At 42.2% G+C, this 25,208-nt stretch overlaps 1 protein-coding gene across 2 annotated transcripts; it reads right to left on the reverse strand.

Moving 5' to 3' along the window:
• Positions 1-2,000: 2,000 nt before the first annotated feature.
• Positions 2,001-24,403, reverse strand: LOC140482619 (cystatin-F-like). 2 transcript variants are annotated; one of them, XM_072580134.1, is made up of 5 exons: positions 24,298-24,403; positions 20,519-20,688; positions 16,346-16,462; positions 7,962-8,034; positions 2,001-2,610 (listed from the first exon to the last, which is right to left on the reverse strand). In XM_072580134.1, exons 1-5 carry the CDS (start codon positions 24,359-24,361, stop codon positions 2,591-2,593), a joined length of 444 nt encoding a protein of 147 aa, XP_072436235.1. In that variant the 5' UTR covers positions 24,362-24,403; the 3' UTR covers positions 2,001-2,590. The 2 variants fall into 2 exon arrangements, with proteins under 2 accessions (XP_072436235.1, XP_072436236.1); XM_072580135.1 differs by lacking the exon at positions 7,962-8,034.
• Between the last annotated feature and the right edge of the window lie 805 nt (positions 24,404-25,208).

Below are 25,208 nucleotides of genomic sequence, written 5' to 3' on the forward strand. Positions count from 1 at the left end.
TACAATAAATGATATTAGTGGATGTGCAGGTAAATCTTTGATGGATGTGGAGGCTCCTTTAGGGCCTTGGATAGAGGTGAGGGAGGAGGTGTAGGCACAGGTTTTACAGTTCCTGCAGTGGCAGAGGAAGGTGCCAGGATGGGAGGGTGGGTTGTAGGGGGGCGTGGACCTGAGCAGGTAGTCATGGAGGGAACGGTCTTTGCAGAAGGCGGAAAGGGGTGGGGAGGGAAATATATCCCTGGTGGTGGAGTCTTTTTGGAGGTGGCGGAAATGTCGGCGGATGATTTGGTTTATGCGAAAGTTGGTAGGATAGAAGGTGAGCACCAGGGGCGTTCTGTCCTTGTTATGGTTGGAGGGGTGGGGTCTGAGGGAGGAGGTGCGAGATGTGGACGAGATGCATTGGAGGGCATCTTTAACCACATGGGAAGGGAAATTGCGGTCTCTAAAGAAGGAGGCCATTTGGTGTGTTCTGTGGTGGAACTGGTCCTCCTGGGAGCAGATACGGCGGAGGCAGAGGAATTGGGTGGGAAGAAGTGTAATCCAGGTAGCTGTGGGAGTCGGTGGGTTTGTAAAAAATGTCAGTGTCAAGTTGGTCGTCATTAATGGAGATGGAGAGGTCCAGGAAGGGGAGGGAGGCGTCAGAGATGGTCCAGGTAAATTTAAGGTCAGGGTGGAATGTGTTATTGAAGTTGATGAATTGCTCAACCTCCTCACGGGAGCACGAGGTGGCGCCAATGCAGTCATCAATGTAGTGGAGGAAGAGGTGGGGAGTGGTGCCAGTGTAATTATGGAAGATCAACTGTTCTACGTAGCCTACAAAGAGACAGGCATAGCTGGGGCCCATACGTGTGCCCATGGCTACCCCTTTGGTCTGGAGGAAGTGGGAGGATTCGAAGGAGAAATTGTTAAGGGTGAGGACCAGTTCGGCCAAACGAATGAGAGTGTCGGTGGAAGGGTACTGTTGGGGACATCTGGAGAGGAAAAAATAGAGGGCTTGGAGGCCCTGGTCATGGCAGATGGAAGTGTAGAGAGATTAGATATCCATGGTGAAGATGAGGTGTTGGGGGCCAGGAAAACAGAAGTCTTGGAGGAGGTGGAGGGCGTGGCTGGTGTCTTGAACATATGTGGGGAGTTCCTGGACTACGGGGGGGATAGGACAGTGTCGAGGTACGTAGAGATGAGTTCAGTGGGGCAGGAGCATGCTGTGACAATGGGTCGGCCAGGGTGATCAGGCTTGTGGATCTTGGGAAGGAGGTAGAACCGGGCAGTGCGGGGTTCCCGAACTGAGGTTGGAAGCTGAGGGTGGGAGATCTCCTGAGGTGATGAGGTTTTGTATGGTCTGGGAGATGATGGTTTGGTGATGGGGGGGTGGGGTCATGGTCGAGGGGGCAGTAGGAAGAGGTGTCCTCGAGTTGGCGTTTGGCTTCAGCGGTGTAGAGGTCAGTGCGCCAGTCTACCACTGCGCCCCCTTTATCCACTGGCTTGATGGTGAGGTTGGGATTGGAGCAGAGGGATTGGAGGGCTGTGCATTGTGAGGGTGAGAGGTTGGAGTGGGGGAGGGGGGGTAGACAAGTTGAGGCGGTTAATGTCAGCCTAACTTTTTTATCTGAAGAATGGACCCACTAATAACCATCTTCATTACATTTGAACAAACAATCTTCCAACTCAGAGGCAAGAAAGTGCTACCACCGAGCCATGGTGGTAGCACTTTAACCAACTTTGAAAACTCTAAGTAAAAGAGAGCGTGTCTAAAAATAAGAGTCTCCTCAGTGCAGTCAACGTCAGGTAATGGGAAGTAGCGTCATGCTCAGTTGTTCTTCTGTCCCTTTAAAGATCTTGGTTGACTTGTGCATTTCCAGCATTATTGACCAGCTCTTGTGACTTAATGGATGTTACATCTGTTTCAGTGTTTAGCAGGCTTTCGGTATAAATCCCATTTCAGAGTTCTTAAGAACATAATCTAAGTTCTCAATCCCTGTGTAGACTTAAAGAATGCCACACTGTTGGTAGTACTGTCTTTCAGAAACAGTGCTAAGCCAGGATCTCATCTCACCTTGAGTTGCTGTAAAAAGATTCAATTTCTTTATTTTGAAGAACAGACGACAGTGGATTTGACCAATGCTGATACAAGACATTGCACAAAATGTTTGCCAATATTCCTATATTACAAAAGCACTTTGTTGTAAATCTCTTTGGGATATTCTGAGCTTGCAAAAAGATCTATAAAATGTAATTTTATTCAACATCACCAATAACTCATTTGAAATGTGTTGGTTGATACCATTAAGGCAAAGAAAAAAACATCGAAAAAAACCGTGTATAGCTTCCAATAGCAGCAGCTGTATTCTTTAAAGTGTAAAAGTATGGCCATTTCTAGATGAGGAGGAGTTCTTCATGAATTATGCAGGACACTGAATCTTCTCTTCAACACTTCAGGCAGAAAACAGAAATGGTGAAATTGAATAGTAACTCCACCACTCTGTGGAAATGCTTCAAGTATTAGCACAGGGAACGAATACAGTCCTGAAGGATTCACTGGCAACTTGTTTCAGTCACTTTCCAACTTTGTTTCCATAAAACAACCCAGAGTTCAAAATGACAAGTCAATCGCTAAAAGAAAAATGTACAAGGTTAGTGGAAGGGCAGTACAAGAAAATGTAATAGAATCCCCACAGTATGGCAGCAGGCCATTCAGCCCATACTCATCCCTCAAAAAGCAGCCCCTCCCCTCTCCCCCCAGACCCACCCCATCCCTATAACCTTGCATTTCTCAAGGCTAATTCCTGGACACTATGGGCAACTTAGCACAGCCAATTAATCTAACCTGCACATCTTTGGACTGCGGGAAGAAACCCACACAGATGTGGGGAGAATGTACAAACTCCACATAGGCAGTTGCTCAAGGCTGGAATTGAAACCAGATTCCTAGTGCTATGAGGCAGCAGCGCTAACCACTGAGCCACTGTGCCACTCACTAATAAATTAAAAATTGATATAAATTACAAATAAAAATTCATTTTACAGAATCATGCAGTACACAATTGTACAAGCCTGAAGGTTACAATTTTGCAATCATATCAGTGTTAGCTTTTTGAAAGGGCTTTCCAATTAGTTTCACACATGTGCTCTCAATAGCATTGTTAGAGTAGCAATTAATTTGGAAAGCTCCCACCTGATAAAGGATCAGTGTATTCTGTCAAATCCTTCTTCTGTTGTTTCAATTTGTACTGTGGGAATCAGCAATCAGGGAACATTGTAACATTCAGGGAACAGAAATGTTCCAAAGGGTTGTTCCATTTGCATTCCACTTTGACTGTTCCAAAATATTACTTATATCCAATATAGCCCAGGAACAAGGGTGAGTCATGTTAGGGCAATTTTGGGGCCAGTTTGTTGGAGAACACAGACACAGAGGTAAACTCCACACAGAAACGGATTGTTTGGCTGGACTGCTGAAAAGGCAATGAACTGTACTGAGTCTGTGCAGTTGGGACTCAGTGAGAAATATATGGCTTTTGGATGGCTCTATGCTTTTAGAAGTTCTAGAAATTTGAGATGTTTGAGTTAGGGCTCCAGAAAAAGGTCCTGGGATCTGTCAGTGCTCAGAAGAAAGTATGATATTAGCAATTTTTGAGAAGATTTATAGCTCAGGTTGACGATAAGTCTGTAAGTTTGCTCGCTGAGCTTGAAGGTTTGTTTCCAGATGTTTTGTCACCATACTAGGTAACATCATCAGTGAGAGTCTTCGGTAAAGCGCTGGTGGTATGTCCCGCCTCTCTATTTATAGGTCTTGGTTTCTTAAGGTGGGTAATGTCATTTCCGGTTCTTTTTTCCAAGGTAAGGTAGATAGGGTCTAAATCAATGTGTTTATTGATGGAGTTCTGGTTAGAATGCCATGCCTCTAAGAATTCTCATGCGTATCTTTGTTTGGAGAATTGGAGAGTATAGAAAAGATTTATAAGGATGTTACTAGGACTGGAGAATTTGAGGTATAAGGAGAGACTAGATAAACTGAGACTTTTTTCACTGGAGAGTAGGAGGTTAAGGGGTGATCTTCTGGAGGTTTATAAGTTCATGAAGGACATAGATACAGCAAAACGCAAAGGACTTTTCCCTGCAGTAGGGGAGTTCAAAACTAGAGGACGCAATTTTAAGGTGAGAGGAGAAAGATTTAAAAGGGACCTGAGGGGCAACTTTTTCACAGAAGGTGGTTCATACGTGGAATGAGCTGCCAGAGGAAATGGTAGATGCAGGTATAGTTACAAAATTTAAAAAGATATTTGGATAGGTACATGAATAGAAAAGGTTTAGAAGAGTAACTGCCAAATGCAGGCAAATAGGACTGGTTTAGTTTGGTCAGCATGGATGAGTTGGATGGAAGGGTCTGTTTCCATGTTCTATGACTCTATTACCTTGTTTAGAATTTCAAGGCACTAGACAGAGAGAGTGTTCAATAAAACTGAGTATGATTAGACATTATGAAAAATTTAAGGGGTGATATTAAATTGGTGAAGCTCACTGTTTCTGAAAAGGTGGGGTTGTAGCCTGAGGAAATGCAGTTTCAAATAATGCAGAGATGTGTAGCCCCCCCAAAGCAGAGATGGACCAGATTAACCTATGACTGTTGACAGTCTCTAATGCTCCATCCAGTCCATGGATGGATATTTAATTCAGACACCAACAGGTTTGTTAGGTTAACAACAAAACTCAGAGAACAATGGTACAGGAAGTCAGAGTCAGACAGTCTACAGCACAGATTAAAGCCCTTCAGTGCATTTTTGTATCACTCAAAAACCATCTAATTATCATCAGCCCATTTTCCAGAAACTGCCTGATAGCCTCGTATTTTTTCACATTGCAAGAGCACATCGAAACATTCCTTCAATGTGATGAGAGCTTCTGCCTCTAGCACCTCCACAGGCAGTGGGTTCCAGATTCCCACCACCCTTTGCGTGAAAATGCTTTTCCTCACATGCCCTTTAAGCCTCTGGCCCATACCTTAAGTCTATGTCCCTGGTCATCGAAACCACCACCAATGAGTACAGTTTCTTCTTGTCTATGCCCTCATTATTTTATGCAGATCAAATCATGTCCCGCTCCCCCCCCCCCCCCCCCCCCCCCCCCCAGCTTCCTCTGCTCCAAGGAAATCAACTCCAGTTTATCCAATCTCTTAGACCATAAGACTCTATGAGATAGGAACAGGAGTAGGTTGTTCAGTCCTCAAGGCTGTTGCACCATTCAATAGGATCATGGCTGATCCGAGATTCCTCATGTCTACTTTCCTGCCCTTTCCCCATTACCCTTGATTCCCCGACTCATCAAGCATCTATCTCAGCCTTAATTATACACAAGGATTCTGACCCCACAGCTCTATGTGGCGAGGAGTTCCACTGACACTCAGAGGTGAAGATACTCCTCATCTCAGACTTAAATTGACAACCCTTTATTCTGAGTCTATGCTCTCTGGTCCGAGGTTCTCCCATGAGGGGAAACATTCTCTTAGAATTTACCTTGTCAAGCCCCTTAAGAATCCTACATGTTTTACTGAGATCATCACTGATTCTTCTAAACTCCAGTGAATGGAGTCCCAGCCTGTTTAGATGTTTCTCAGAAGATAATCCCTCCATACTGGGGATCATCCAAGTGAATCTTCTCTGAAAACTGCCTCCAATGCAATGATATCTTTCCTTAAATAAAGGCAACAATTTTACATTTTATCACATTATACTCCATCTCTCAACTTTTTGCTCATTTATTTAATCTATTAATAGCTCCTTGTAAACTGTTTGCATCCTGTTTTCCATGTATTTCTATCATCTGCAAACAAATTTGGCTACAGTCATTAATATACATAAATTGTAAACATTTGCAGTCCCAGCACCGTTCCCTGTGGAACTGCACTGGTTCTAGGTTGCCAATCTGAAAAAGAACTCCAAATCCCCGCTCCCCGTTTCTTGCCCATTGGCCAATTCTTTATTCATGCCGATATTCTACTTCCAACATCATGGGCTCTTATGACAACTTTCATTGAGGTACCTTGTTGAATGCCTTCTGGAAGTCCAAATACAACACATCTACTGGCTCCCCTCTATCCACTCTGGTTGAGAATTCCTCTAAATACACTAATAAATTAGTCATATGTGATTTCTCCTTCATGAAGCCATGTTAATTTGCTTGATTAGACAATGATTTTCCAAGTTACTTCTCTAGAGATAGTGATAGTACTTAATTCCTCACCACTTATTCTTTAATATTAGTAGAACTTTTGATGTATCTTCCACCATACAGACTGATGCAAAATATCTGTTCAGCCCCATTGCCATTTCCTGTTCCTATCTCCACATGTTCATTTTCTAAGCAGTCTTTTGTTCACTCTGACCTTTCTCTTCCTTTTTATGTATTTAGAGAAGCTTTTATTGTCAGGTTTCATATTCCTCATTAATTTGCCTTCATAGTTTAATTTCTGTCTTTATTATCTTTTCAGTCATCTTTTGCTGGGTTCTGAATTTATCCCAGTCTTTGGGTCTTTCACTGACTTTGGGCTCCCTACATGCTTTTTCTTTCAAATTTATACTCTCCTTAATTTCCTTGGTGAGCCAAGGTGGCTTCTCCCTCTCTGAATATTTCCTCCTTACTAGGATACATTTTTACTGAGAGGCATTAATTACCCCTCTAAAGTCTGGCACTGCTTGCATACTATCATTTCTGCTGACCTGTCTGCCCAGTTAACCTTAACTACCCTTATTCCAATTTCATTGTAATATTTAAATAATTGTTTCTAACCCACACTTCCCACATAAACCAAACTTGATTATGTGATGATCACTACTTCCTAGAGGACCTTTTACTGTGAGGTCATTTATTAAACCTGCCTCATTACCCATGACCAGATGCAAGATAGCCTGTTCTCTAATTGGCTGCATGACATATTGCTCTAGGAAACTATCCCTAATGCACTGTATGAATTGATTCTCATAGCAAGCTTTCCAATTTGATTAACCCAATCAACATGACTCATAATTATTGCTCTATTCTTTTTAGGTGCTATTGTTTGTTGATTTATAGCCTTTCCCAGAGGGGCTACTGTTTGGAGTCTATACACAACGATTGTCTTCTTTCCCTTGCTACTTGTTTTTAAAACATTCCCTCAAATAGACTCTACATGAACTGATCAGAGAATGTCTCTCACTCTGTCCTAAATAGTGCTATCCCACCACCTTTTCCATCCAGCCCATCTTTCTGAAAGGTCAAATATCCCTGAATTTCAAGTTTCTGTCTTGGTCATATTCATTTACCTTGATTTGTGCCATCAGTTTACTTACCCTTTTCTGAATGCTTTGTGACAGAAAACCTTTCAGTTGGTTCTGTTAATCAAATGTCCCTACTGTTATGGTTCATTGGTAGAAGAAGACATTGTCAAGTTCTGTTCAACAATCAGCCCCATCACTAACCTACAATCCTACGTTCTCCTTTACCTTTCATTTTTCTAATTTTTCATGCAACCAACAGCTCCTTCCTCCAGTGTGATTCAGCTGAATCCCATCCTATCAGATCAGTTCCCTTCTTCCTGACTACTAGGACCAATGTGCTATGAATTCAAACCCATGTTTCCCATCACTAAAATTTTCCAACCCAGTCAACATCTTGGTAAATCTCATTTTCACCCTCTCCAGTGTAATGCAATATGAATTCCAGAATTGCATCATCTCTGCATTTAAACTAATGCCTTGACTAATAAAGACAGCTAATCCTTACTCTTTCTTTATCTACCTGTCCTGGTCAACATACAACCCAAGGTCCCTGGTTTCTGATTTACAGTGTTCGCAGTTCTTTCTGTTTTTATTAAGGTCCCTCAGAGTCCTTCATCAAGTTCAACCACAAAGGCTGAAGAAACACAAAGGTGGAGTAAAGAGATGTAAAATTAAATGGACAATTAAGGAAATGTAAATATGGCTACTTACTGATTTTATTTGTACCAAAGTGGAGTTGCCGTGTGCAATTTCTGTGCAAGTACTGCCCAGTACACCTGAAATCCTTCAATTTGAAGAAACATTTAGTTACTGAACATGAGCAACTGAGGACCCGAAATGCTTATATTCTTGTAAGCAAAAGGCCATGGAAATGTTCAGTACCAAAATGCAATCCGCAGTTACAACAAAAGAAAATCTTATGGTGTCACTTACTTAATGGCACAGAGAATTGATTTTAAAAAAGCTTGCAATTGTTGAGGAGTTGTTAATGCCATATGAGCTTAAAATCATAAGGGAAATGTTTGGAAAGCAGAAGCAGCATCATCAATAGGAAAACAATGTCAAGCGACAGTTTTGTGATGCATTGATTGTCTGCATAACAATTACCTTGTTGTTTACTGGTGTTCAGATGACATCGTCAGAGGAATTAATAACTTCAGTGGTGATCAGTCAGACAAATTGCATGGGGGATGGGGTCTGCATCGATGGAGTTTTAGCAGCAACTAAAAAGCATCGCATTTGTAAAATAAAGTTGAAGACAATGCACCTTGAGTAATGGCCAGACCTGCAAAGGATGGTATATTTCCTTTGCTCAGGGGCAGTATTGAGAAAAGCCCTACCTCGTTCACTAGTTTATGGTGGCTGGCATCCTGGTCAACCTTACTGAAACAAACTTTATATTTTAGATTTATTAATTGAGTTTAAGTTCATAGAATCCTACAATACAGAAAAAGCCCTTCAGCCATCAAGTTTGTACCATCAAAAATATACTACACTATACGAAAGGGGCTGTTGTGGTGTGATGGTAGAATCCCTGCCTCTGAGCTGGGAGACCTAGGTACAAGTCCCACCTGCACCAAAGGTGTGCAGTAACATCTCTGAGCAGTTTGAGGAGGAAAATATCTATACCTTGAGCTATCTGGAATATTTGCTTATTTCCACTGAGATCGATCCTGCAAGAGATTCCTTCACGGAGCTTGGAAGGGGCAGGTGAAGAGGTGGGTAGCTGAGACAGGAAAGTTGTCTTACTACCGGGACAGTTTCCACACAGCAGGCTGCATGGCCGGTAGGCTAGCCACTACTGTTCAATCAACCTGTTCAAATATGTTATTGACATGCCACTGGGGTAGATGGGACTTGAACTTGGGTCTCCCAGTTCAGATATAGGAACTGTACCACTGTATCACATGAGCCACCACCACCTCCCCTCCCCGTCCCCTCCCCCCACCCCCCACCATGTCAAGGAGACAGTTAAATCAATTTATAATTCAAACTCCAATTGATGGTCACCTTATGGGGCTAATGAGCATTCTGTCATAGTGGAGGAGCTTCCATGATGTTTGGACACCATAATGGAAATGGCTTTCCTGTCCTAGCCAGGAGGAATACCATCCAATTTAGAGGTTTCTTGGTCCACAGACACGACTGTGGGCAGGAATAGCAGCCCCACAGTCCTGACTAATCTCTGTGGAAGGATTTCCCCTCTTTCCCATGGGGCCTCTGTCCGAAATGTCTTATCTTCAAAGATCTGAGGTGCTTCCATTTTCAAAGGCCACAGCCTAGTCTTTAGCAGTGACCACCCTGCGAACTCTTTGAGCCCCATCAATCTTAATTAGAAGGTGTTCAGTAGAAAAAATGATTTCCTGACTCTACTCAGCCCAAGTCTTACTCCAATCGTATCAAGCCTTGTTGAGGCCACACCTGGAGTATTGCGTACTTTGACTGATTCTGAGATGCTGCGATTGTCCTGTGAGGAGACATTGAAGAAACAGGACCTGCAATCACTGACATTTAGATGAGGTGGCCTTATTTAAGCATGCAAAGTTCTTACGGGGTTTGACAGGCGAGAAAAGTGGTTCACCTGCCTGGGGAATCTAGAACAAGGGGACAATCTCAAAATAAGAGGTAGCACTGAGATTTGGAGCAATTTATTCATTTGGAGAGTGTACTCTTTAGAACTGTGTAACCCAGAAGCAGATGGGGCTCAGTCAGAGTATTTACAAGCCAGATCGATGGTTTTTTAGATATTAAAAATAATAAAGGAAATGGGAGTAGCATTAGGAAAAATTGCATTGAGGTTAAAGATCAGCCATGATCTAGTTGGATGGTGGTGTAGGCTTGTTAGTTGAATGGCTTACTTTTGCACTAGTATCCTATGTTTCTCTCTCACCTCAAGCACCTGAGGCCCAGGATGGAATGCATATCCATGTGTATTGTGGAATATTGTAAGGAAGTGGGCAAGAGCACAATTTCTTGCTCAAAAAGAGAGAGGTGAAGTGGTGGCTCTCTCTCAAGGCAGAATGCTTATCTATATCTTTCATCTCAGATCTCTAAATTGATAAGAGACCAATTTGACAAGTTGCAGCAAGAACAACCTATAGTTTACTAGTTTGGTTACCTGACTAACACATTCAGAGAAAGGAATCTGTTGAATAAAAATGAAAAATAGAAGAACTCCTTTCTGTCCAGTGTGAAAGAATTGATGTATTCGAAAGGAAAATCCTGAAGCTTTTTCTCTGTGGGGAGGGGATGGGAGTTGATATGTTTGAGCTCTAACATTCTTTGATATAGACTAATATAATAAAACCCATGTTGGTAGCACATCTTTCCAATCCATTTTCCAAATTCACCACAACCTTTCCTAGAATTCAAAACAGAACAACCTTGCACTTTCGTGGGCTACAAACCATCCCATTAAAAAGAATAATGAAGCTAAACTGACATCCTCCTTCTCATACCTATTCAAAGAGCTCATTTAAGGATTAGTTCTCTCAAAAAGCTCAGTGAAATTCTGGTGGAGACATTTCAATGTGAATGCTCGAATGAACACAGCGTCATTCTGGTCCATGTTTGCAAAGCTGGAATTCCAGCAATGACATCAAGGAAGACAAAATATCAAGCCAAGATGAACCTTGCACACATGCACATTAGCTTGTTGGAGATTGTAATGGAAAATTAACAAAATTAATATTTACTCTGAAATCCATTTACTCTGAAATCTGAAAGACAACGCTTTACTAAATTTAAAACTTTCTGACATTTTGCTGAAGTCTGCAGTCGAGGGACAGCTTGTCTCTGCAGAACTTTGTAAATATTCAACAAGAGAAAAATATATGAACAGTATGTCCACAACAATGAAAGAATAACAACTCAAATCCTCACAGTCATTGTCATTGAGAGCATGATAAGAAACAGTATAAGACAAGTATATGAATTATGCTCAGGGCCCTTGCACAAGGCATTTTTGTCAAGTGCAGGTGGTCCCTCTGTAATGCAGAGGTTAAAATTAATAGAGCTCTTTCTGAATGCTCTTGCTAATAGTTGAGTCGAGTTAATTTAACTTTCACGACAGTAAACTTCAATTGCAATCGCTGAGCACCAGGAACAAATTTCACATTAACCGATGTCCAATTGTAAATTGTATAGCTAATTTTTTAAGATAGAAAAGATGTACTTTGTGCATATGTTGGAACATTCACTACATAAAATGGTGGTGCGGTTGGGGGGGCAAGTGATGGAAGAATGATGATTAGAAGCAAAACAATCTTCAGAACCAGTCCTCTATTTCAATGTTGATAATTCAATTTAGTTTTGTCAGGGGGTTGTGATCAGTAGTAGTTCTTGACAAGTACAGGAACCCTGGTCAGTGTCTTATATTAATCCAAGTCTGAGGTTTTGGTGAAGAAAAAGAAGGAAGCATATGTCAGGTGCAGACAACAGAGGTTGAGTGAATCCCGAGAAGAATACAAAGGCAGACACTTAAGAGGGAAATCAGGAGGGTAAAAAGGGGACATGAGATAGCTTTGGCAAATAGGGTTAAGGAGATTCCAAAGGGATTCTATAAACACATTATGGACAAAAGGGTAACTAGGGAGAGAATAGGGCCCCTCAAAGACCAGTAAGGCGGCCGATGTGTGGAACTGCAGGAGATGGGGGAGATTCTAAACAATGATCTTACATCATTGTTTGCTGTGGAGAAGGACATTGAGGATATAGAATGTGGGGAAGTAGATGGTGATATCTTGAAAAACGTCCATATTACAGAGGAGGTGGTGTTTGATGTCTTAAAATGTGTAAAGGTGGATAAATCCCAGAGACTGATCAGATGTGCCCTAGAACTCTATGGGAAGCCAGGGAAGTGAGATATTTGTATCATCAATAGTCACTAGTGAGATGCTAGGAGTCTGGAGGTTGGCTAACGTTGTGCCACTATTTAAGAAAGGTGGTAAGGAAAAGCCAGGGAATTATAGACTGGTGATCCTGACATTGGTAGTGGGCAAATTGTTGGAGGGATTTGTGAGGGACAGGACTTACGTGTATTTGGAAAGGCAAGGACTGGTTCGAGATAGCCCACATGGCTTTGTGTGTGGGAAATTATGTCTCACAAACCTGATTGAGTTTTTTGAAGAAGCAACGAAGAAGTTTGATGAGGGCAGAGTGGTGGACGTGATCTATATGCACTTCAGTAAGGTGTTTGACAAGGTTTGTTATGGTAGACCGGTTAGCAAGGTTAGATCTCATGGAATACAGAGTGAACTAACCATTTGGATACAGAACTTGCTCCAAGGTGGAAGACAGAGGGTGGTGGTGGAGGGCTGCCTTTCAGACTGGAGGCCTGTGACCAGTGGTATGCCACAAGGATCAGTGCTGGATCCACTGCTTTTTGTCATTTAATATAAATGGTTTGGATGTGAACATAGGAGGCATAGCTAGTAAGTTTGCAGATGACAGCAAAATTGAAGGTGTAATGGACAATGAAGAATGTTGCCTCAGAATACAAGGGGACCTTGACCAGATGGGCAAATGGGCTGAGGAGTGGTAGATGGAGTTTAATTTAGATAAATGTGAGGTGTTGCATTTTGGAAAGGCAAATGTCAGACCAAAGGAGTAGCCATGGGCACCTGCATGGGACCCAGTTAAGCCTGTCTCTTTGTTGGCTACGTGGAAAGGTCCTTCCGCAGTTACACTGGCACCATCCCCTACCTGTTCCTCCGCTATATCAATGACTGTATCGGCACCACCTTGTGCTCCCACAAGGAACTTGAACAGTTCATCAACTTTACCAATACCTTCCACCTCGACGTCAAATTCACCTGGACCATCTCAGACACCTCCCTGGACCATCCAGACACCTCCCTCCCCTTACTGGACCTCTCCATCACTAGTGACTGACTAACTACAGACATCTACAATAAACCCACAGACTCCCACAGCTACCTAGACTACACCTCCTCCCACCCTAGCTCCTGTAAAAAATGCCATCCCTTACTCCCAATTCCTCCACCTCCACCACATCTGTTCCCAGGATGGCTAATTCCACCTCAGAAAGTCCCAGATGGCCTCCTTCTTCCAAGATCGTAACTTCCCTTCTCACATGGTTGAAGAAGCCCTCCAGTGCATCTCCTCCACTTCACGCACCACTGCCCTTGAACCCTACCCCTCCCAATGCAACAAGGACAGAACCCTCTTGGGCCTCACCTTCCACCCCACCAACCTCCGCATACATCGCATCACCCTCCGCCACTTCCACCACCTTCAAATGGATCCCACCACCAGAGATATGTTTCCCTCCCTATCCCTATCAGTGTTCTGAAAAGACTAAACCCTCCGTGACTCCCTCGTCATGTCTACACCCCCCCTCCCCCCGCCCACCAGCCCACACCCCACTCCTGGCACCTTTCCCTGCCACCGCAGGAAGTGCAAAACCTGTGCCCACACCACTCCCCTCAACTCCATCCAAGGCCCCAAAGTACCATTCGACATCCATCAGACCTGCACCTCTACCAATGTCATCTACTGCATCTGTTGCACCTGGTGTGGTTTCCTTGACAGTGGGGAGACAGGACGCCTTCTTGTGGATCATTTCAGAGGACATCTCAGGGACACCCGCACCCACCAACTCCAATGCCCAATGGCTGAACACTTCAACTTCTCCTCCCACTCTGTCGAGGACATGCAGGTCCTGGGCCTCCACCACCACCACCAAACTGTTACCACCCAAAACCTGGAGGAGGAACGCCTCATATCCCGCCTTGGGACCCTGCAACCACACGGGATAAATGTAGATTTCAACAGCTTCCTCATTTCCCCTCCCCCCACATTATCCCAGTCCCAAGCCTCCAAATCGGCACTGCCCTCCGGACCTGTCCATCATCTTTCCCACCTATCTGCTCCAACCCCCAACCTATCACCTTCTCCCTCACCTTCATCCATTTATCGCTTTCTCAGCTACCTTCCCCCCCCCCCCCCCCCCCGCCACCTCCCATTTATCTCTCAGCACCCTGGCCCACAAGCCTCATTCCTGTTGTAGGGCCTATGCCCAAACCGTCAATTCTCCTGCTCTTCGGATGCTGCTTGACCTGCTATGCTTTTCCAGCAACAGACTCTTGAGTCTGATCTCCAGCATCTGCAGTCCTCACTTTCGCTTGGGACTTATACACTTAATGGCAAGGTCCTAAGGAATGTTGCTGAACGAAGAGACCTTGGAGTGCAGGTTCATAGTCCTTGAAAGTAGAGTTGCAGGTAGATAGGATAGTGAAGAAAGCATTTGGTATGCTTTCCTTTATTGGGCAGAGTATTGAGTACAGGAGTTGGGAGGTCATGTTTCAGCATTACAGTACATTAGCTAGGCCACTTTTGGAATATTATGTGCAGTTCTGGTCTCCTTCCTATCGGAAGGATATTGTGAAACTTGAAAGGGTTCAGAAGAGATTTACAAGGATGTTGCCATGGTTGGAGGATTTGAACTATAGGGAAAGGCTGAACAGGCTGGGACTGCTTTCCCTGGAGCGTTGGAGGCTGAGGGGTGACCTTATAGAGGTTTACAAAATTAGGAGGGGCATGGATAGGGTAAATAGACAAAAGTCTTTTCCCTGGGTCGGGGAGTCCAGAACTAGAGGGCATAGGTTTAGGGTGAGAGGGGAAAGATATAAAAGATATCTAAGGGGCAACTTTTTCCTCATGGAAGGTGGTGAGTGTATGGAATGAACTGCCAGAGGAAGTGGTGGAGGCTGGTACAACTACAGAATTTAAAAGACGTCTGGATGGGTATATGAATAGAAAGGGTTTAGAGGGATATGGGCTAAATGCTGGCAAATGGGACATGATTAGATTAGACTATCTGGTTGGTATGGACGAGTTGGACCAAAGGGTCTATTTCCATGCTGTACATCTCTGTGACTCTACGACTCCAAGTCCGTCAGGCAGGTAACTTGGCATCTTTCATGTTATCTTTAAATTTTGTACTGACTCCAGTAATAGTGGGGTTTGAGGAGCAGCTAACCTTCCCACATGGGTCCTGATAGATCCTTCTCCACCTGCTACAGACCCAAGTTAGCAGCTATATCCTTTAGGTCTTGGAGCATTTCAGTCAGTAATGCTGCTGCAGAGCCACTCCTGAATGATGGGTGCTGAAGTCTTCCACCCATAGTGTATTCTGCACCTTTGCCACTCTCGCTGCTTCCTCTGTGGTGCTCATTATGTGGGGAGTATTGATTCACCAGCTGAAATGGGGGTGGGGAGTGCAAAGAGATAACCAGCAGGAGCTTTCCTTGTCCATGTTTGACCAGATACCCTAAGATTTCATGGGGTCCAAAATAAATGTCCAGGACTCCCATGATCATTTTCTCCTGACTGTTTACTACTGTGCCTCCAGCTCTGTCGGTCTGTTCTGCTGATGGGACAGGACATGCCTATAGATGGTGATGATGTAGTCTGGGACTTAGTGACTCCCACCAAATCTTGCCTTACAGACAATATCAGGCTGTTGCTTGTCTATTCTATGAGGCAGTTCTCCCAATTGTTGCACTAGTTGTGATTTTGGCTCCCAGATGTTAGACAGGGGGACACCTCAGGATCAACAAGGCTGCATTTACTGTTGCTGTTTCTAGTGCCTTCATTGGTGCCAGGTGGTACATCCAGCCCAATTCCTTTTGAGAATTGACACAAAGTGGTGTCATGTTTAGAGTGGTGCTGGAAAAGCACAGCAGGCCAGGCAGCATCCGAGAAGCAGAAGAATTGCCCTTCATCAGGAATCTTCAACAGACTGGTGTGCTTGTTAGTTTCAGAGGACAATTGAGAGACTGGATTTACATGTGGACCATATTAGGCCAGAATGGCAGATTTCCTTTCCTAAAAGGACATTTGTGAATCCAATCGGTTTTTATGACTATTGACAGCATTAGACTTTTAATCCCAATTTTAAAAATAAAATCCACATTTGCCATGGTGAGATTCAAACTCTGACCCAGCGCATTATCTAGGCTTCTGGAATACTAGTTCATCAGGACTATCACTAATTTCCCATGTTTAATTTTGTGTAGATATTAGCAGCCTTTCAAATATAGGGTCAAATAATGAGGGAAGAATTGTTTTACCTTAATCAGCAGTGGATGTGTTTCAAAGGAACAGTATTTGAGATTATATGGTTTTCCTTTGCGACACACTGTTCTTCCAATATCAACATAGAGAAAATATTTCAGACCAGCAACAACCTTGAATAGAAAATAAGTTCTTTTTAATATCTTCTTAGAACATAGCTGCTCAAACTGTTTGTCAAATTGATTTATTCTTAAATTGCTGATAAAAGGCAAGACTGGAGTGTAAAGAAGGTTCATCTTACTCTAAAGTGTAAGCATTTCAAATCCTTAGCTTCCTCTGATGTATGTGCAGGACCATATTTGCAAAATGTTCTTGTATTTTACCAAGACAACCACATCATATTTAGCTCCAAGGTAAACAAAAGGTCGTAAACTTGAGGGCATTGTCAGTTTGATTGAAAACATTAAATACACCTTTCCCTCTTTTGTCTGAAGTCAATCATGTAACCAGTTCCTCTATATAAATGTGCAGGTCTGAAAAAAAAACATGCTTTTCTGTAATTAAACTCACTGACCAGTGTTGCGGCGGTAACTGCTTAGCTTTGCATCGCCCAACTGGCTCTAAAAAGAAACTTACTTTTTGCGAACGACTCTGCTTTGTGTCAGCTCTCACCCATTGCTGCAACCTGCTCTCCTTAATCATAGTTAATAATAAGAGTTCAAGGCCCTGCGGCAGTGGAAGCTTGCTGGTTTGGTAGCAAGGTGAGTTGATGTGCAGAGAATAATGAAGCTGACATTATTTTTAAGAGCAGAAAAGGGAAAGGAGGAATTTAATGCAGATGCTCAAAATTAAGGGGATTTTGATGGAGTAACAAAGGAAATAAAACCCTTTCCACTGATGTTGAAGGTCTACAGTCAGACGATGCAAAATTAAGGTAATTGGCAAAAGAACCAGAGAGGAAAATGCAGGTTATGTTTGCAGGGCAAGTTCGAAAGTTTGGAACGAGTGGAGGAAGCAGATGGAACCTTTGTTCATGTAGGACAAGATAGTGTACTGTAGTGAGGTTTGCAGGGAACACAAAAATAGATGGAAAGGCAAATTGCAAGAGGGATACAAACAGCTTAAGGGACATATTGATAGCCTAAATACAGGAGCAAAAAGTTGGCAAATGGAGTATAATGAGAGAAAAACAAAGGGAAGTTGTTCATTTTGCAAAGGCGAATAAAAGTTGATAAAGCACGGTGCTGGAAAAGGCACTGCAGGTCAGGCAACATCCGAGGAGCAAGAGAGTCAATGTTTCGGGCAGGCCCCCTCTTCACAAACGTCGACTCTCCTGCTCCTCAGATGCTGCCTGACTGGCTGTGCTTTTCCAGCACCACACCAACTCTGATTTCTCCAGCTTCTGCAGTCCCCACTGTCTCCTAGGGAGAATAAAAAAAAACAAAGCATTATTTAAATGGAGGAAAAACTGCAACACAAAGGGACTTGGGGATACTTGTGCATGAAACACAGAAAGCTAGCATGCAGGTGCAGCAAGTATTCAGGAAAGCTAAAGGAATGTTGGAGTATAAGAGCAGGGAAGTCTTCCTGCATTGTACAAGTTGCTGGTGAGACCATATCTGGAGTACCATGAGCAGTTTTGGACTCCTTATTTAAAGGAAAGAGATTATTTCAATGAAGACAGTTCAGAGAAACCTCACTAGGATAATCCTGGGTATGGAGGCCTTGTCTTCTGAGCAAAGGTTAAACAGGTTGTGATTGTACTCACTGGAATTCAGAAGGATGAGGGGTGATCTCATTGAAACATAAAAGATTCTTAAGGGGCTGGACAGGATAAATGCTGAAAGGATGTTTCCCTTCATAGGAGGGTCTCAGTCCAGGTGAAATAGTCTCAGAATAAAGAGGTGCCAATTAAGACTGAGTTGAGGAGGAATTTCTTCAATTAGAGATTTGGGTCTCCTTGCCACAGAGAGCTGTGGGGCACAGTCCTCGTGTCTATTTAAGGCTGAGAGATTATTGATCGGCAGAGAGAAAAATAAAAGGTACTGGGAGACAGCAGGAACCTGGATGTGAGGAATGTTGGATCAGTCATGATCCTATTGAATGGCAGAGCAGGCTGGAGATGCTGATTGGCTTCCTCCTGGTACTATTCGTTATGGTGTCATGGATCTCACAGATGACGTCATTTTGAAAAAGTTATTTGCTTGGGATTTCCTTTCCATTTTCTCTCTGCTTCTGGCATGCATGTGTTTTCAAGAGAAGCTGCATTTTTTATTTTGTTGCACCAGACAGTAATCATATGGGAGCTTCTTCCAGGACTCAAAGTCATTACCAAAACCTCAGGTGGTAGCTTATCCTTTGGCTACCATCAGAACACATCCCAGACTCACTATCTTCATCGAAGATTCACTTTGATAAATGAGTGCCAAGCACCTTAGTTAGAGGAACAGCTTCACTCAATGTTGTGACTGGGTCAGTGTTGATGTTTGATATGCCAGTTGAGGGGACACCTCTGAGACTCTGCTATGTTGTTTAACTATCTAATTTTCAGAAGCCTCTGAAGGCAACCCAAATGAAAAGTGGTTGAGTTTCTTAGCGGATAACTCTGAGGGAGAGAAACAAAAAGAGGAAGAGAGAGAGAGAGAGGAAGAGGGAGAAAGACTAAAGCTTTGGAGCAGGTTGGACATCATTATAGTTTTCTACATACTAATTATAAGACAAAAGTTGTTGCGTGCTTTGGAAATAAGTCAGTCCAGCTCTGAACTGGCAACCGTTGTGCAATCATTGGCAAACGATAAATCATGATGTACTTCCTTGGAGAGCTTAATCGTTTATGAAGTCATCTTGAATAGCTTTTATCCACAATGGAGATGTGATACACTCCTCTCTGACTGTAACAAGATTACCAAGTTCCATTTTGTTTGTACAGGTGGCAAACAAAGTCGACTTTTTATTCTTGTGGGAGGGTCATTGCTGCCACAAAAAATGGAAGAGTTCAGTGAACCTCTTGACCAGGCACTGATCTCTATCTTTGTAGCTAGCATCAGCTCCTGGAGCTTGGCCATTTGATAGGAATTTAACCATTTTGTATCTGAGAGCCTAGGTTAGACATTGAGAGAGCAGCTTATGGAAACCCATGGCATTATGTTGATTGCTTCTTCCTTGCTGGACGAAGGACAATCAAGGATGTGGTTGAAGGGTTCTGCCCATCTTCTGAGAGTTTGGATATTTTCTGTGAGCTGTGTTGACCTGTTAGCACTGAGGATCAGTAATGAACCAGCAGACTGGTGGGAGAGAAAAATCTCAGAATTGTCAAACCTTTCCCACTCTTTGGAGTCTGCATATGACTGACATTAACTTGCTTTCCAATTCATTCAAGTGTCTTGCTTCTGAGATTTTTACATTCTTTCATGGGATATGTGACAAGTCCGACATCTGTCACCCATCCTATAACTGTGCTTGGTTTGAGTGATTTACTACAGTGTTATCAGGGTGGCTAAGACTCAACCATTCTGCTAAAGATCTTGGAGTCACATATCGGCCACACCAAATAGCAGATTTTATTCCCTAAAGGGGCACTGTTGAAACAAATGGGCTTTTCCAACAAAAGATGCTAGTTGTCATGGTCACCATGATAGAAACTAGATTTATTAATGGAATTTAAACTCGAGATTTGAACCCATGGGCCCTAGCTTGGGCATCTGGAGAATATCTGAGTAATATTACCACTATGCCATGAGACCTTCAAAGCTTATTCTGGATAGTTCTGCAGATATTTTGGTAGGCATGGGACTTGAATACTGATGACTAGCCATTCAGGAAGACTCTTGAGGTGACATTTTTCTTCCAGTAGTTTCTTCATTGTTCTCATCAAACTGATTGTGATGCTTACGAGTGGTAGAGTCAAGGACCTCTGAAACAGTGGAATGTACTATACTCCTGAAGGTTGTGCAGTGTTACTGTTCCCTTACACTCCTACTTCAGGTGATGGGAATCAAACATGTTGGATGCACAGATACTTGTCCATGAATATTTTTCTTTGGGGTTCAGTGATTCCTTAAAAAGCTCACCACTAATCTTGTTTAAATTGTCATTTGCATACAATTGTACAGTTGTAAATCTCTGATTTGTGTGTTGTTCTCCAGACTGAGTATTCTTGGTCAATTTCAGAAGAATGGAGGAATCAAACGTTGCTTTTTTTTGCAGCACTTAGATATAACGTTTCTTACCTGTACTTGTGCTTTATGTATCTTCTGAACTTTAAACAGAAAGATGTCATTTGATTGGTTGTTGTAACCATAGATTGCAATTAAGCTGGCATTTTGAACACCAGAGTCAGTGGTGTTGACATCTTGGAGAAATCCTGGCCCAACTGGTGTCTTTTCTGTCATGCCAACAGCTGGAATATCACAAGAAAAAACACAGTCATGAACAAAGTGGGAAACAGGTCAACTTACCTGGGCAATGCATGACAACTATGAATCACAGAAGCAGGCCAATTAGCCCACCGAATCCACAATGACCCTCTGAAAAGCATCTCACCCCAGACCCACCCCCCACCCTATCCCTGTAGCCCTGCACTTCCCATGCCTAATCCACCTTGCCTGCTTGGCCCTGGACACTATGGGAAATTTAGCATGACCAATCCACCTAAACTGCACATCTCTGGACACCTATATGCTGTTTTACCACCTCAGCAGCTTACTGAGCCCAGATAATAAATGGAAATTGGATCCCTGATTACTGTTTTTTAAAAACAGAAACATATAAAGGCCATGGATACAATAGAGGTGTGATTTACTGTAATGACACCAAGTGTATAGGACTTTAGTTCTGCAGGAAACAATAGTAGCCAAGTCAGTAGATGTAGAACTGGAGAAGGTCATGCTTGATGAAGGGTCCCAGCACAAAACATTGACTTTGCTGCTTCTCTGATGCTTTCTGAGCTGCTGTGCTTCTCTAGTTCCACATCTATTGGTTCTAACTTTCAGCATCTGCAGTCTTTACTGTCTCCAAACAACAGTGGCTAAGATAGTTTTCCTCCAAGGTTAAGGAAATTTAAGTTTGGTCAGCTTCATTTTTTTGTTTTAAATGAGAGGTTTTGACACGAGTACACAAGCAGAAACTGTTTTACTTGGCAGTAGGGTCACTGACCAGAGGGCACAGATTTCACTGATTGCCAAAATAAATAGACATAAGGTAAAGCGAGAAGACATAAGTCATAGGAGCTAATGGTCAATCCATCCCATCACAATGAACCTGTCATCACTCAAAACTGTACCAACACTAACCCAAGACCAACAATGGGTTGTGGTGTCTGACCACAAACCCTGAGAGAAGTTAATTAAGGAGGTGAAGTTAAACTCCTTTACATCAGGGGTGCAAGCATTGGCAACCTCTTGTTGGCATACTTCCCAACAGTGTTTATCCAGCTGAATGGCCTCAGTGTCTCCAACAATTCTAATTTGTTGCACAGTTTTAAAATTGGATGAGAAGTGGGTTCTGGTAAACACATAGCAAACAGAAGTTTTAAAACTATCTAAACTAAGCTTTGATGAGATCAATAAGTCCTGCTGAGAATGAATAGTTATTAATTAAACTTGAGAGATCTGTTTTTAGATTTATTTCTGATGCTTTAATGACATGACTTTCTTCCTCAAATTGCTGTCTCCTAAACTCTTACTTTTAGTCCACTCTTTCGGCCTACTGCTTCCACACAGTCTATCAGAAAGACAACAAAACAGACTATTGTCAACAACTGGAGTTAAACATCATTAAAGTCTTCCCACCCTCAACCCACTCTTCAAGTACTTTTGGAACAGGTACAATATCCAAATAACATGTAAAATAAGTCCAACTTAATATCCTTATTGTTTTCTTCTCAAGATTGCCTGCAGCAGTGAAGAGTACCCTTCAATCCCTGGAAATCGCAGAATAATCCAGAAAGACTTTCAATCCCATCTCTGACAGAAAAGCTGCTTGTATTCTGAACTGGCACCAAATCTCATTCACCCATCATTACTGTGATGTCTGCTTGCATTGACCAATTCAACCAAGAGATCTGTTTTTACACTGTAAACTCTAATAAGTGGAAGCAACCTTGGCTGAATACTAAGAATACACAGGGGTGAGTGGAGAAGATAAAAAACAGTTTAACAATAAGCAAACTATAAATGAAAACCTTGACTAAACAACAAATTAAAATAATTGATGTAAATTTGTAAGCTATGCACAGCAGGCTAAACAGTTTCTGAATAGTGTGAGGCATTCAGTAGAATTAGTCACAATTAGTGGTTTTGGAGGGTTAATTACAGGATTATACTTCCTGCTGTAGATAATAAGGTACATACTACAGCTGCAAATATAGATTAAAGTTTAACATATGATTTTGAAAGAAAATTAATCAAGTCTCTACATCCTGTTGATAGTTTAATGTCCAAACTGTCAATTTCTGGAGTTTCCTTTTTTTGGAAATAGGGCAACAGTCCACTTCTACTGTCAGACACAAACAACATGACAAAAGAATATTTCTCATTACAAATGATAACTATTCAAACTATTCAACTGTTCAAATGCATCATCAAATGCAGTGAATTCTAAGAATTAAAGATGGGTCAACATCTTTAAAATAGTTGCTTGGGAAGTACAGAACCTGAATATTGCTTAAAAAAAACCTGAAGCTTTTCATTTTGATAGCAAGATCAGAAGAGAATCAAGAGTTTACACTCATGGTTTGATATTCTTGCAGTTCTGTCTTACTGAGTGAAAGACAAAACCGACAACATGACAATTTTTCAGCAACACCTTTCTTAGTCTTAAAAATGACTGCAGTGGTGACAAGAGAGGAGTTTGTTCGGACAAACCAATAGACACAGAAAGTTACTGAAGTTATGATTGAGTTTACAATGTTCATTGTTGTCAGGAGATCTGCAGTACAGAAGTGAACAGGCCATTCAGCTCAACAAATCCAATGTTTCTACTCCAAATCAGCCTCCTCCAATTACATCCAGCCTGCCTCTGCATCGCTGTGTTCCCTTTACACACCTTAAGGACATGAATACACTGAGCTTCAACTGTTCTAAGTAGCCGTCCATTTCACAATCTTGTCATCCATCATCTGAAAGAATTTCCCATTATCTGGCTGGTTCGAAACATTTATATCCTTTTATTTTGGATTCACCAATAGAAAGAGAGTATTTATAATCATCAATTTTAGCTCCTTTCACCTTTGCATGAAAATCATTTTTTAATTATAGCACAATCCCAAGGTCCTGAACATAATTACAGATTTTTAAAATACAGTAGATGAGGCTTCTGGGTTTTACTTAATGAAGATGCAGTCACATATCAATTGGAAATTATTATATCCAATTCAAATCTTTTCATCAGCTTGACGCAATGGACTTGGTTGGCTTTTCTTTCAGTATTACCTTGTGTTGAGCTGAACTGTTAGTTTGTTTCAAAGTTTCAAAAGGTTAGCATTTGATATCAACATTTAAGTACACATAGAGATGACGTATAATGGAAAGCTGACAAGATACTGTAGACCTGTAACACATTTAATCACATGGGTTCAGCACACAACTAATTGGGGGAGAGGGGCTGGGAAAGAAGAAAACAGCAGTGTATGGAGTATAATTTTAAAAAGTGGTTATTTGCGCACTTTCAAATGCTGTAACTGAACTGGACACAAACTTGCAGCTTAGCTGATTTATGGGGCTGACAAAATCAATGAACGCGGGCTACTGGAACTAAAGCAGACATCGCTGACAAAACCTTCGGTTACAAGCTTCCCGAATGTAACAAGTTTTAACGAGCTGCTGCAGCAGAAGCCACATCCTCTCCAATTCAATGCAAACAGCACACTTAATCTTGCTGTGACAACCCTACCTCTGGTGCTGCTTTTATGCTCTCCACCTCCTTCAACAATTGCACAGAGCACAAAGCATTCCAGTAAGTTTATAGCATCCAATATTTACAGATACAACAAGAGATATCGGTTACTTGCCATCTGAATGGACCAAAGCAACAGCAAACAACGCAGACAGAAGTACTTGCAACATTGTGCCCATTTGGTAGTCAATCTTGCTTCTTACACCCTCTGCCCCTGCCTTTTGAACTTTTGTTTCAAGTCCGGAAGTGTTACCCACATTGGTGTTTCCTGGTTACAATCTTAGCCTTTGTCCAATTGGGGCTTTTACTTTGAAATTCTGGCTTCCTTGTTGATTATTTTCTGCAACAATGTTTCAGTGGAGACCTGAATCAACTCAAAACCAACACGCATGCATGGAGTTAATATTGGGCCCAGTGTTTGCGTAGCCTGGGCTTGTGCAGAAGTTTGAGATGATCTAATTGAGGAGGCTAAGATGATTAAAGGTTTTCATAGGGCAGTTAGACATTTCCCAAGTGGAAAGTTAATCCCAAAACCAATAAATGGAGTGGGGTAAAGCTTTGAACAAGAAAGTTATTTGCTTTGCTATTGTTCAACCCCCGACTTGGAAACCATAATTACCCTAGATTAGTATTAACAAATCTAATTTAGAAACTAACCAAAACTGACCAACAGATTCAAAAACCTGACACAGCTCCGAAAAATCTTAATTCTCAAAACTAACTCTGACTAAAAACTTACAACATTTGAATGACAATAGTTGCCCTGAAAGTGCAATAAGGCATTGAGTAATAAATTATTTTCACTTGAACTACATGAAAGCTCCAAGAACAATAGATATGTTTAAGACAATGGACAGTGCTATCTACTTTTGTATATGCTAGTAAAGATGGCAGGTGCTAAGGCTTGAAGAGTTTGTAGTCAGCTGTCCTGAAGAAGGCAATGCTAAACCACTGAAATATGTCACCCATCAGCACAGACCAACCAGTGGAAATCTATGGCTCAACCTTCAGAAATGAGAATTGCAG

The sequence above is a fragment of the Chiloscyllium punctatum genome, chromosome 11 (genome assembly GCF_047496795.1).
Source record: "Chiloscyllium punctatum isolate Juve2018m chromosome 11, sChiPun1.3, whole genome shotgun sequence".
In the NCBI taxonomy this organism is placed as follows: Eukaryota; Metazoa; Chordata; class Chondrichthyes; order Orectolobiformes; family Hemiscylliidae; genus Chiloscyllium; species Chiloscyllium punctatum.

Excerpts from the sequence above, each read along its gene's own strand:
- LOC140482619 (XM_072580134.1), bottom strand. The coding sequence starts at position 24,361 with ATGGGCACAATGTTGCAAGTACTTCTGTCTGCGTTGTTTGCTGTTGCT. Across the intron at positions 20,689-24,297 it reads TGCTTTGGTCCATTCAGATG|CTGTTGGCATGACAGAAAAG; the intron begins GCAAGTAACCGA and ends GTGATATTCCAG. Across the intron at positions 8,035-16,345 it reads CACATCCACTGCTGATTAAG|GATTTCAGGTGTACTGGGCA; the intron begins GTAAAACAATTC and ends TTCAAATTGAAG.